At 44.7% G+C, this 13307-nt stretch overlaps 1 protein-coding gene across 1 annotated transcript; it reads left to right on the forward strand.

Moving 5' to 3' along the window:
• The first annotated feature begins 2673 nt into the window (after positions 1-2673).
• On the forward strand, positions 2674-8378 carry LOC116364473 (uncharacterized). The gene is made up of 7 exons (XM_031817598.1): positions 2674-3658; positions 3802-3916; positions 4233-4744; positions 4886-5012; positions 5323-5867; positions 6009-6135; positions 7900-8378. Exons 1-7 carry the CDS (start codon positions 3494-3496, stop codon positions 8376-8378), a joined length of 2070 nt encoding a protein of 689 aa, XP_031673458.1. The 5' UTR covers positions 2674-3493.
• Positions 8379-13307: the final 4929 nt, after the last annotated feature.

Consider the following 13307-nt stretch of genomic DNA (forward strand, 5'->3'; position numbering starts at 1 on the left):
TGTACTGCAGTTCACTCCATTTCTTATTTATTTTCCTCCCATTCTGTAACTTTGAGTTTTTATGACAGAGCCCCTCTAATTTTATAGGACCTCAATGCCATGTTTTTTCTTCTTTACCTAAACATACAAACACCATCATATAGAGTTCATAGCAATCAGTGCACACATTTGATGAAATATAACAGAACACATGATCTGGAATGACATTCACTCTCACAGAAAGGGTTGCCAAAAATAACTAACTGAAATCCACACTCCCAATAAGCCACAAATATGGCTGCATTGAGGCATATATAGTGGCACCATGCCACTACCTATTTCATTTGTTCATTTAGAAAACAAGACAGCTCATAATTCAGTGCCTTTATCAGTCAACATATCTATATTGTAGCTTCGGTCAGTTTTAAAAGTGCAACATTTTCTCTCAGCCTCATGGCAAAATGTGTACAATAGTAGGAAGTTTCTGGCCCACACAAAATGTCTGCAGGCCCACCCATTAACAAATGTCTGGCTAAGCCACTGAATCACTGTCATAGGCTCAATGGGAAATCAATGTGAAAGTAGAGGAAGGATAAAAAAGGCAGGAATGTTCAGTTGCTCTGTATTTGATTTTAAGGTTCAGAAAGGAAGCAGAGGAAGGGAATGACATAAGTCACCTGGTAAGAGATTAGAAAGATGTCTACAGTATAAGTTAAGTGGAGATAATATACAGTTAGTGAGTTATCCTTTCTAATAAACAATGTCCTTATTTAGCATTGGCTCATGATACATTGATATCAATATTTCCCCCTCACTGCTATGGGCATTAATGGCACCCCCTGTTTCCTGTGACAGACCTGGGAGGTGAACACTCAACTCAGAATGAGGGACGTTGAACATGAGGCTTTTACTGAGTTGGCCACCGACCTTAGTCAGGCCATTAACTCACTTGACTTTACTGCTGATCTCTCCTACCTGTGAGTCACATTCACTCTTTATGTTACAGTTATTTGGTCTATGTATTATTCTATCCATCTACTGATGCTAAATGAAATGACGAGTGCAGGGACCGATATCAATCAAACTTCATTTACTGTATGTAGCACATTTCTTACAGAGGATGCGTTTCAAAGTGCATTAAAGTGTTTCCTCTTCTCTCTATCTGGCTTGTATATTTTAGAAACCCTGAGGTCTGCGATGAAGTTGTAAGAGCTCTAAAGAGCATTTCCCAGAGCCTGGCCTTCCAGCCGTACTCCGAGCTGTGCTGTCCCTCTAAGGTGGTGGTGGACATCGTGTCCAGGCTGCTCCAGGCCCTCTGGTCCTGCGAGATGGAAAGCCCCTGTGACCGGTCCTCCATGGCCCTGAGTGACATGAGTGTCACCATAGTGCTGGCAGTAGTGGAGAACCTCTCTAGAGTTCTGAAGGCTCCTCCTGTCGCTCAAGTCTACTACTCCCGTTCCACTGGTGTCAGGATGGTCCACTCACTCAACCGTAAGATCCAGTGCCTAAACAGCCCTGAGGACCTTAGGAGAGCTCTTTTCACCCAAAGTTCCACCTTGATCAGCACCATCATTGAAGCTGTGAGCACCAAAGTCCAGAGGCTGTTTGAAGCTCCTGCTGACTACATTCCATTAAGCTCTATCCGCAGCTGGCTATCAGAGCCCAAGGCGAGCGAGGTTCGTCCAAAGTGCCCTGACCAGCTGGTAATCTCCTCGGAGCTCCTGAGGAACATCATTGGTATGATAGTTTATGTAGTCTTCGAAGGCCACCTAGAGGAAGACATCAACCTTCATTACTGGCCCCTCATAAACGACATAATCCACCAGCTGTCACTGTGTGGGGTCAAAGTCACAAAGAAAGGGGGCAAGGCCAACTGGCACATTGGCTGGTACCAGATCCTTGAGATGGTGACAAACATCCATACTCATCTTCATCACTATACTGGCACAGAGCTGGTACTAAAGTTTGCAACATCTGCCAGGGCCACCATGCTAACGAGGCACATGGTTCACCATGTGGTCGAGGAGCTGGTAAAGCTGAAGGACGTGGATGAAGGGACACCAGCTTCAGGGAGCAGTGAGGTGAGCAATAATTACAAGTGTTTATCTTTATGAAAGTCCACTCATACAAATCATTTTTGTTGTTGTTGTTGGTAAAAAAGAAGATTTGCAATGTCGCAAATATTACATTAAATATGATGTCCTTGTTGCTTTCAGTCTGTCACAGCACCCCTAATCACTAATCCCGTCAAAGTGGACAACATCACAACAACCATGACCACGACTCCAGTTGACCTCCAGTCAGGTGAGTTAAATTGACACGGATCACTTTGACAGGTGTCCATGTCTTACTGTAATATAACTTATTAGCTAATGTTTTGAAACTAGACAGTTTCGCAATAAGTTGTGTTCGTATGAGATAGATTTTCTCCTTCTAATTTCAAGGGAATGTTGGGGTAAAACACTCAGCACCCTGTATTCCACCTGCAGGCTTTGCCACTGTATCCTGCATCCCACCACCGGGCTTTGCCCCAATATCCTGCACCCTACCACCAGTCTTTGCCCCGGCATTTTGCCCACTCCCAGCAGGCTTTTCCCCGGCATCATGTCCCCCACCACCAGGCTTTGCCCCTCTATCCTGCCCCCCACCACCAGGATTTTCCCAGGCATCATGCCCCCCAACACCAGGCCTTGCCCCTCTATCATGCCCCCCACCACCAGGGTTTGCCCATCTATCCTGCCCCCCACCACCAGGCTTTGCCCTTCTATCCTGCCAGCCACCACCAGGCTTTGCCCTTGCATCCTGCACCCTACCACCAGTCTTTGCCCCGGCATCATGCCCACTCCCAGCAGGCTTTTCCCCGGCATCATGTCCCCCACCACCAGGCTTTGCCCCTCTATCATGCCCCCCACCACTAGGCTTTGCCTCTCTATCATGCCCCCCACCACCATTCTTTGCCCCTCTATCATGCCCCCCACCACCAGGCTTTGCCCTTCTATCCTTCCCCCCACCACCAGGCTTTGCCCCTCTATCCTGCCCCCCACCACCAGGATTTTCCCAGGCATCATGCCCCCCAACACCAGGCCTTGCCCCTCTATCATGCCCCCCACCACCAGGGTTTGCCCATCTATCCTGCCCCGCACCACCAGGCTTTGCCCAGGCATCCTGCCAGCCACCACCCGGCGTTGCCCTTGCATCCTGCCCCCCACCACCAGGCTTTGCCCCGGCAAAGTGCCCCCCACCACCAGGCTTTGCCCAGGCATTGCTCCCCCCACCACCAGGCTTTGCCCAGGCATCCTGCCCCCCACAATCAGGCTTTATCCCGGCGTCATGCCCCCCACCACCAGGCTTTCCCCCAGCATCTTGCCCCCCACCACTCACTATCGCAGATCATATCTGCACTCTAATTCAGAGCATCACTGCCAGATCCAACAACATCGTCAACAAGGAGCTGGAGAAGTGTATCAACTCTTATAGTAAGAGCATCTGGGCTGACACTTTCTACTGCGAGTACATGAAGATGTACCCATCACCCCAGGGGATTGAAGCCTTCTCATTTGATGAGGAGAGATTTTTAGTGGTGGCCGACATAATCGGCAGAATATTGCTGAACAACCTCCAGTTAGAGATGCTCCTCTCAGTGGAAGACTTTAATGTGGATGAAGTAGGGAGCAGTGGGGTAAGCAACGATCACAAGTGTTTATCCTTATGAAAGTCCACTCATTCAATTTTCTCTGATAAAAATACAAATAAATGTTGGTAAAGAGGAGATATGAAATGTAACAAATGTTCTGTTAAATATTGTGTCCTTGTTGCTTTCAGTCTGTGGACATGATCCGGGCAATCCCAGAGACCCCTAACCCTGATAAAGTGGTAGACATCACAACACCCCTGACCAACCTTGAGGTTTTGGATGAAACACTTGTCCTTCAGTCAGGTGAGTCACTTTGACAGGTGATCATTTTCACTGTAATGTTACTTACTGGCTCAAGTTTTATAACTAGACAGTTTGGTAATTAAGTTAAAGACGTCCTCCAGAGATTGTTGAACTTTTCCTGTTGAAAAGCGATATCCCAAGTATAAATCCAGTAAAGTACACACACTAAAGCAGTGGTCACCAACCGGCCAATCGCAATCGACTGGTCGATCTCCAAGGCATTCCTAGTCAATCACCAAACATGTATGTAAACAACCCAACAATAAAGCTTGAGTTTTTATTTAAGACTGATCTTCACTTTGTTCGCATCCAACAGGCTTTACCACGGCACACTGCACCCCACCACCAGGCTTTTCCCCAGCACCCTGCATTCCACCCCCAGGCTTTGCCCTGGCAACCTGCACCTCGTCGCCAAGCTTGGCCGCTAATGCCATGCAGGGCTTTGGCACCAAAGTCATCCTGAAACAAATGGTCCTGCTATTCTTGGAGAGGCTCCCTCCTGCGTCAGAGGACCTTGAGTCAGAGTTCCTGACTATCACTGATCGTATCTGCATGCTGTTTCAAAGCATCACTGCCAGATTCCACAACATTGTTAATGAGGAGCTGGAGAAGTGTACCGACTCTGACAGTAAGCAGTACTGGGCTTACACCTTCTACTGGGAGTACATGAAGAGGTACCCATCATCCCAGTGCCTGGGGATTGAAGCCTTCACATGTGATGAGGAGAGATGTTTAGTGGTGGCCAAAATGTTTGCAAAAAAGATGTGCCCCAAGATGCTCCCCTCAGCAGCAGACTTCGACAAGGCTGAAGATTCAGGCAGCAATGGAGTAAGTGATGATTTCAAGTGTTTATCCTTATGAATGTCCACTCATTCAATTTTCTCTGATAACAATACAAATAATTTGGGAAAAAGGAGATATGAAATGCAGCAAATGTTCTGTTACATATTGTGTCCTTGTTGCTTTCAGTCTGTGGACTTGAACCTGGCAATCCTAGAGACCGCTAACCCTGTCAAAGTGGTAGACATCACAACACCCCTGACCACTAATCCAGTCAACCTTGAGGTTTTGGATGAAACACTTGTCCTTCAGTCAGGTGAGTTACACTGTCACAATCACTTTGACAGGTGATCATTTTCACTGTAATGTAACTTATTGGCTAAAGTTTTATAACTAGACAGTTTGGTAATTAAGTTAAAGACGTCCTCCAGAGATTGTTGAACTTTTCCTGTTGAAAAGCGATATCCCAAGTATAAATCCAGTAAAGTACACACACTAAAGCAGTGGTCACCAACCGGCCAATCGCAATCGACTGGTCGATCTCCAAGGCATTCCTAGTCAATCACTAAACATGTATGTAAAAAACCCAACAATAGACTGATCTTCACTTTGTCCGCCACCAACAGGCGTTGCCACGGCACACTGCACCCCACCACCAGGCTTTACCCCGGCACACTGCACCCCACCAACAGAATTTTCCCTAGCACCCTGCATTCCACCCCCAGGCTTTGCCCTGGCAACCTGCACCTCGTCGCCAAGCATTGCCGCTAATGCCATGCAGGGTTTTGGCACGATAGTCATCCTGAAACAAATGGTCCTGTTTTTCTTGGAGAGGCTCCCTCCTGCATCAGAGGACCTTGAGTCAGAGTTCCTGACTATCACTGATCGTATCTGCACGCTGTTTCAAAGCATCACTGACAGATTCCGCAACATCGTTAATGAGGAGCTGGAGAAGTGTACCGACTCTGACAGTAAGAAGTACTGGGCTTACACCTTCTACTGGGAGTACATGAAGAGGTACCCATCATCCCAGTGCCTGGGGATTGAAGCCTTCACATGTGATGAGGAGAGATGTTTAGTGGTGGCCAAAATGTTTGCAAAGAAGATGTGCCCCAAGATGCTCCCCTCAGCAGCAGACTTCGACATGGCTGAAGATTCAGGCAGCAAGGGAGTAAGTGATGATTTCAAGTGTTTATCCTTATGAATGTCCACTCATTCAATTTTCTCTGATAACAATACAAATAATTTGGGAAAAAGGAGATATGAAATGCAGCAAATGTTCTGTTACATATTGTGTCCTTGTTGCTTTCAGTCTGTGGACTTGAACCTGGCAATCCTAGAGACCCCTAACCCTGTCAAAGTGGTAGACATCACAACACCCCTGACCACTAATCCAGTCAACCTTGAGGTTTTGGATGAAACACTTGTCCTTCAGTCAGGTGAGTTACACTGTCACAATCACTTTGACAGGTGATCATTTTCACTGTAATGGAACTTACTGGCTCAAGTTTTATAACTAGACAGTTTGGTAATTAAGTGAAAGACGTCCTCCAGAAATGGATGAACTTTTCCTTTTGAAAAGCGATATCCCAAGTATAAATCCAGTAAATTACACACACTAAAGCAGTGGTCACCAACCGGCCGATCGCAATCGACTGGTCGATCACCAAGGCATTTCTAGTCAATCACCAAACATGTATGTAAAAAATCAATAAATAAAGCCATACGTTCCTATTTTTTGTATTACTTTCACGCTGTTGAGGGTAGGTGCACTTGATTCAGCAGCACTAGCACCAGGAAGGCATAGTGTTCCCATTCTGAACCATTTCATGTGTCTGAAGGTAGAACTCCGCCTACCCTGCAGGTGCAGAGAGCAAATCAACTGCACCTAATGTATAGGCCTACCGCTGGCCAATCAGATAGCCTGCACATTTTCCTTGAGCCATAGACTGTAAAAATGAAGTATTGAACGCAAAGCAAATTTCATATTGTGACACTTCAAAACCTTGAAATCCACGACAAGAGAGAGACTCAACGAATACAGCATGGAGCTGTTCTTTTAATGAGTAAGTTTAAGTTGTTATTCAGCATTGTCAACACTTTGTTCAACACTTAAAGCCATAAAATGCGAGTTGTCCTTATTTCCACTCACGCTACAACCAGCACTGCAAGCTGTAATGAATGAGAATGGCAAAGTGTTCCGAATAGCTTGTGTCATTATTAGCGACTTGGCTTCTGTTTTTATATTGAGGGATATCTCACTCGTCATGGGAGTAACAACATGAATTGGTGCTTGAGGTGGAAATAATGCAGTGGGCCTTGAGTTTCACCCTCAGCTGGAGTGCAGAGGAGTCGGTTGAGAGGCAGCCTCACTGCTTCTCTCTCCCCTCAGACTGACCATCAGATGCAGGCCATCAGTCCTGTAAAAAAAATTCTAGTGAATTATTATGCTCACTCAGCTGTGCCTCCCAAATAATACAACACATTATCTAATTACCAGTGTTATCATATATCAAAAAATATATATATATATATTATTTAAACACACGGTCTGAAAAGATCAACATTGGCAGGCCAATCCAAGTGTTGCCAATATGCAGTGATAATGTATTGGGCCCAAATCCTACTGAACAAACCTCATTGCTACAGAACAGTTTTGAAATAGTTAATGTTGCATTGGTTACCTTTTTTTGAAGTCATGTCTAAAAAAAATCTGAGCACTAGATCTGGACTTGCATTTTGACTCAGAAAGTGATCTTGACTCAGAAAGTGATCTTGACTCAGAAAAGGTTGGTTACTACTGCTCTCAAGGGGATAGGAATACGTTTTTAGCAAAATACAGTTTCTTAGAGACAACTGCCAACTTCAAGGGGCAGGCTAATCAAGGTGTTGGTCTGATGGTGATCCGTGATGTCATCGGTCTCCCCCCTTTCTCGAAGAACAATAAAGAAGCAATATAGAACAAAAGATAAACGGCCCAAACCCCACACTTGTGCAATGTCATGACATACCTAGACCACTTGTTGAGAGGTGACTTTTGTTAAGTACATCAGGTGTTAACGCAGGTGAAAAGGGCACTAGAGTGCCACTTCCAGTTTTTTTGTAAGACTGATCTTAATTTTGTCCGCCACCAACAGGCAATGCCCCGGCACCCTGCATTCCACCTCCAGGTTTTTCCCCAGCACCCTGCATTCCACCCTCAGGCTTTGCCCTGACATCCTGCACAGCATTGCCAAGCTTCGCCACTAATGCCAAGCCAGGCTTTGGCACGAAAATCATCCTGAAACCAATGGTCCTGCTATTCTTGGAGAAGCACCCTCCTGCATCAGACGACCTTGAGTCAGAGTTACTCACTATCGACGATCGTATCTGCACGCTGTTTCAAAGCATCACTGCCAGATTCCGCAACATCGTTAATGAGGAGCTGGAGAAGTGTACCGACTCTGACAGTAAGAAGTACTGGGCTTACACCTTCTACTGGGAGTACATGAAGAGGTACCCATCATCCCAGTGCCTGGGGATTGAAGCCTTCACATGTGATGAGGAGAGATGTTTAGTGGTGGCAAACTTGTTTGCAAAGAAATTGTACCCCAAGATGTTCCTCTCAGCAGCAGACGTCAACGAGGCTGAAGATTCAGGGAGCAATAGAGTAAGCGATGGTTTTAAGTGTTTATCTTATTAAAGTCCACTCATTCAGTTGTCTCTGATCCAAAAATGTATTGTTGTCAATATTGGTCAAATGTTTAAAAAAAATAGTACATCTGCAATGTTGCAAATGTTATGTTAAATAATAACTGTCTTAAATATTTCATATTTTTGCTTTCAGCCTGTGGACCTGAACCTGGCAATCGCCGACAAATTTGTCCCTAACCCTGTCAAGGTGTTGGAGTTGCTTCAACCCCTGTCACTGCCAGACATCAAAAAGCCCTTGACCACTATCCATGACAAAGTGCTGGACAACACAACAACAACCCTGGTTGATGCCCCAGTTAAGGTGGACAACATCACATAACCCCTGGTTGATGCCCCAGTTAAGGTGGACAACATCACAACACCCCTGGTTGATGCCCCAGTTAAGGTGGACAACATCACAACACCCCTGGTTGATGCCCCAGTTAAGGTGGACAACACCACAACACCCCTGGTTGATGCCCCAGTTAAGGTGGACAACATCACAACACCCCTGGTTGATGCCCCAGTTAAGGTGGACAACATCAGAACACCCCTGGTTGATGCCCCAGTTAAGGTGGACAACACCACAACACCCCTGGTTGATGCCCCAGTTAAGGTGGACAACATCACAACACCCCTGGTTGATGCCCCAGTTAAGGTGGACAACATCACAACACCCCTGGTTGATGCCCCAGTTAAGGTGGACAACATCACAACACCCCTGGTTGATGCCCCAGTTAAGGTGGACAACATCACAACACCCCTGGTTGATGCCCCAGTTAAGGTGGACAACATCACAACACCCCTGGTTGATGCCCCAGTTAAGGTGGACAACATCACAACACCCCTGGTTGATGCCCCAGTTAAGGTGGACAACATCACAACACCCCTGGTTGATGCCCCAGTTAAGGTGGACAACATCACAACACCCCTGGTTGATGCCCCAGTTAAGGTGGACAACATCACAACACCCCTGGTTGATGCCCCAGTTAAGGTGGACAACATCACAACACCCCTGGTTGATGCCCCAGTTAAGGTGGACAACATCACAACACCCCTGGTTGATGCCCCAGTTAAGGTGGACAACATCACAACACCCCCGGCCACTAATCCAGTCCACCTTAAGGTTACGGATGAACCAGTTGAATTCCAGTCAGGTGAGTTACATTAACACTTTGACAGGTTATCATTTCCCTCTGTAATATAAGGTATTAGCTATTGTTTTATTTTAACATGACAGTTTTGTAACTAACTAATTTAAGCTGTTGTGATTGATATTCTCCTTCTCATTTCCAGAAGATGTTGTGGTCATTAAACCAAAGAAAAGCAGAGTCATGAGATTCTTCAGTCGCCTCTTCTGCTGCATATACGAAGATGATTTGATGGTGTGAACCTGACCAGCTTTTCAGAGGATAACTTCAGCTCACACACAAACACACGGGCGCGCACACACACGTATACTCATGCATGCACGCACGCACACACACACACACACACACACACACACACACACACACACACACACACACACACACACACACACACACACACACACACACACACATACACACACACACACACACACACACACACACACACACACCACAGTTGTTGTTTAACATGAGTTTAGCATGTTTAATATTTCTCTATAATTTTTCCTCATTAAATATTTTATTATGTGTTAATTCAATGACTTTTTACTATTTACTGAAGAAATCGATTTGTATTGTTATTTTTTTGTAACTATTTACAGTTTCAATTCACATTTCATCACAAACTTACAGTTTTTTACAATTGCTCGAACCCATTTCTCAATACTTAGGTCACTTTTTCAAAGTTCTTCACACAATGAGCATAACAGCAGTCTATGTGGGCTAAACTATGGATCATTTTTCATTGCTTTGGCACAAAATGCATTCAATGACTACATCTTTCAATTTTCATAAACTCTTTTCTCACTCAGACACAACCACCACCAAAACTCTATGTACCTACAGGCCAATTTGCATATGTTTACATACTCTTTTCAAAACTGTTCAACTTAAATTCAAAACCTAAAATTACACAAAATTGAATAAGACATACATTTGCTACATTTCTACAGTAATAGCTAAATATTTTCCAAATCTAAAAAATGAAATACTATCAAAACAATTAGACCAACCACAGCTGATTCCCATTGTAGATGAACACCTACCCAGGTGTTAGTCTTTCAATTTCATTACCATCTATACAAAAGGGGACATTTTAGGAATAATTCTGTACTGTAATGTAAACATGGACCCAGCCAGAGATAGAGAAGTGACTGACAGAGGAAGAAGAGTGGCTGGGAGAGGGAGAGGAGTACATATGAGTGGTGGAAGAAGACCGAGAGGAAGATCAAGAGCTGTAGTCTCAGATGAGATTAGGGCTACTATAATTGATCATGTAATATATTATGATCTATCAATGAGAGAGGCTGGTCTGAGAGTGCAGGCAAATCTGCAACACTCAACAGTGGCATCTATTCTGAGAAATTTCCGGCAAAACAACAGGTAAGATGTGCATTCTGCAAGGGCATCTGACTGAACTGCACATTACAGAAGTGTATTGAGCAAAGCCTCCAAACCTACTTGTGTATAATTGTTTTTGTGTTTCTGATTAGGACCCAAATGTTACCTCCTACAGGCGGGAGAGGTAGGATTTTCACTGCTGTGCAGGAAACTGCTATCGTTGATATGGTCATCAGAAACAATGGCATAAAACTCAGAGATTCAGGACAGAGTGTTGGCAGACAATGTAAGCATGACAACTATTTATTGAGTCCTGAAACTGTGACAATACAGAGGCGGATGCAAGATGCAAGCAACGATGGTTTAATGAATACAGTTTACAGCAGCAACAGGACAGACTGACTGTACTCAGACGGAATCCGACCCAGGGACTAGGGCGCATATTCCGATGATAGCGTGCTGAGAAATCCAGGGGAGTGTGTCCGGATGTGTAGGAGGGAGCACAGCAGATAATCCACACAAGGGCGGTGAGAGATGAGCACGGACACACGACACAACCTCAGAGAAGTAACAACGATCTGACAACAAGAAACACTGGTTACAGAACATATAAAGGGAAGATAAGTGATTCCAGCTGGCACAGACAATCAGGCCGAGATTGGGAACCACGCCCACACAAACACGAGAGAGAGAGAGAGAGAGAGAGAGAGAGAGAGAGAGAGAGAGAGAAAGAGAAAGAGAAAGAGAAAGAGAAAGAGAAAGAGAGAGGGAGAGGGAGGCAGTGGATTCATGAACCGTGACAGAAACAACATCAAATCAGGATGAAGCAGTTGCGCACTGTCCCCTTTGAGAGGAACTCTGAACGAGTCAAGCAACTCAGGAACCAATAAGTCCAGGTAAGATGACTATAAAATATAGAACTGGTTTTGAACAAAACCAAACAGGGCAGAGGCACACAATGGCATGTTTTAAGGTATAATGTAAACTACTGTAATAGCCTAACTCTTCTGTTGTCTTGTGGATTTATTGTAGACAGTCATGGAGATTGAAGCCAGAATAACACCCCACATATTCATCTTTGTGGATGAGGCTGGTTTCAACTTGGCCAAAACATGGTGGCGAGGAAAGGAATGTGATTGGGAAAAGAGCCTCAGTGGATGTCCTGAGCCAGAGGGGTGCCAATATCACAATGTGTACAGCAATATCCTCTGATGGATGGCTGTTACACAAACCTCTAATTGGGACATACAACACCGAGCGTCTCATTTCATTCCTGGATGACCTCTATGGAAGGGTTGTGCCAGGTGAGGAGAGGGTCACAGTGAGGCGAAAACGTTTGTAATTGTATGGGACAATGTGGCGTTGCACCACTCCTGCAGAGTGGATTGCAGCCCATACCAGGATGATGTCATTTTTCCTCCTTCCTTACTCTCCGTTCCTCAACCCCATAGAGGAATTATTTTCCTTATGGAGGTGGAAGGTTTATGACCACCATCCACATGATCAATTGTCCCTCCTGGATGCAATGAAGGCTGGATGCCTGGACATATCTGCAGAAGATTGCCAGGGATGGACCAGGCATGAAAAAATATGATTTCCTAGGTGTATTGCCCAAGATGACATACGATGTGACGCGGATGAGAACCTGTGGCCAAATTCACATGACAGGGTTTACTAGCATTGCTACTGTATCTGTATCGGTAGATGGTGTATATACAAATTCTTGTATTTTGGAATCACATGAGACATGTATGTAGTGTTTTGGTAGTTTTAGGGCATGTTGAACGTGAAATTAACTGCTGTGCCAAGCTGAAAGTTAGTTATGCTCACTGTGTGAAGAGTATTGAGAAATGGGTCCTAGCGATTGTAAAAAACTGTAAATGACATTATTTATGCATCAACATGTATTGAACATCTGTTAGCCTGAGTTTCCTAGTTTAATAACTGTATTTGTTCCGTTTTCCAGCAGATGGCAGGCTTGTCTATAATATCTGGAGTCATGTATGTTACAGTAATTCGGATGACCTTGTGTCTTGGTATATATATTCTTAGCCATTATCATGTACTATAAAAACAATACTACATTGAATATATATATAAATATATAACAAGCATGACCACAGTACAGTATTGACAAGCATGACCACAGTACAAAGAACAATGGTCTATATGCTATTAAACTAGTAGTCAGAAAGATAGGGCCATATCCAATAATCTCTCTTTCTTTGATTGCAAAATCTCTATGGGTAATAAACAGGGGTCCCTGTTGGACTAGATAGATTAGGGAAACCAAAGAAAGCTTTACAGTTTACTTTGCAGCAGGGATCTGGTTCATTTCACTTCCAGATGATTATGATGGCCATGCCTCTCCCAACATGATGGGTGGGGGCTGTGGTGAGACTGGGAGCAAGACCATGGGAAGAACTAGTAGGAAAACGTTGAGACAC

Source organism: Oncorhynchus kisutch, unplaced genomic scaffold, assembly GCF_002021735.2.
Source record: "Oncorhynchus kisutch isolate 150728-3 unplaced genomic scaffold, Okis_V2 scaffold1090, whole genome shotgun sequence".
NCBI lineage: Eukaryota > Metazoa > Chordata > Actinopteri > Salmoniformes > Salmonidae > Oncorhynchus > Oncorhynchus kisutch.

Bases quoted from the DNA above. Each gene is read 5' to 3' on its own strand.
- LOC116364473 (XM_031817598.1), top strand. From the start codon at position 3,494: ATGAAGATGTACCCATCACCCCAGGGGATTGAAGCCTTCTCATTTGAT. The intron at 3,659-3,801 runs GTAAGCAACGAT...TGTTGCTTTCAG, and splicing joins ATGAAGTAGGGAGCAGTGGG to TCTGTGGACATGATCCGGGC. The intron at 5,013-5,322 runs GTGAGTTACACT...CGCCACCAACAG, and splicing joins AACACTTGTCCTTCAGTCAG to GCGTTGCCACGGCACACTGC.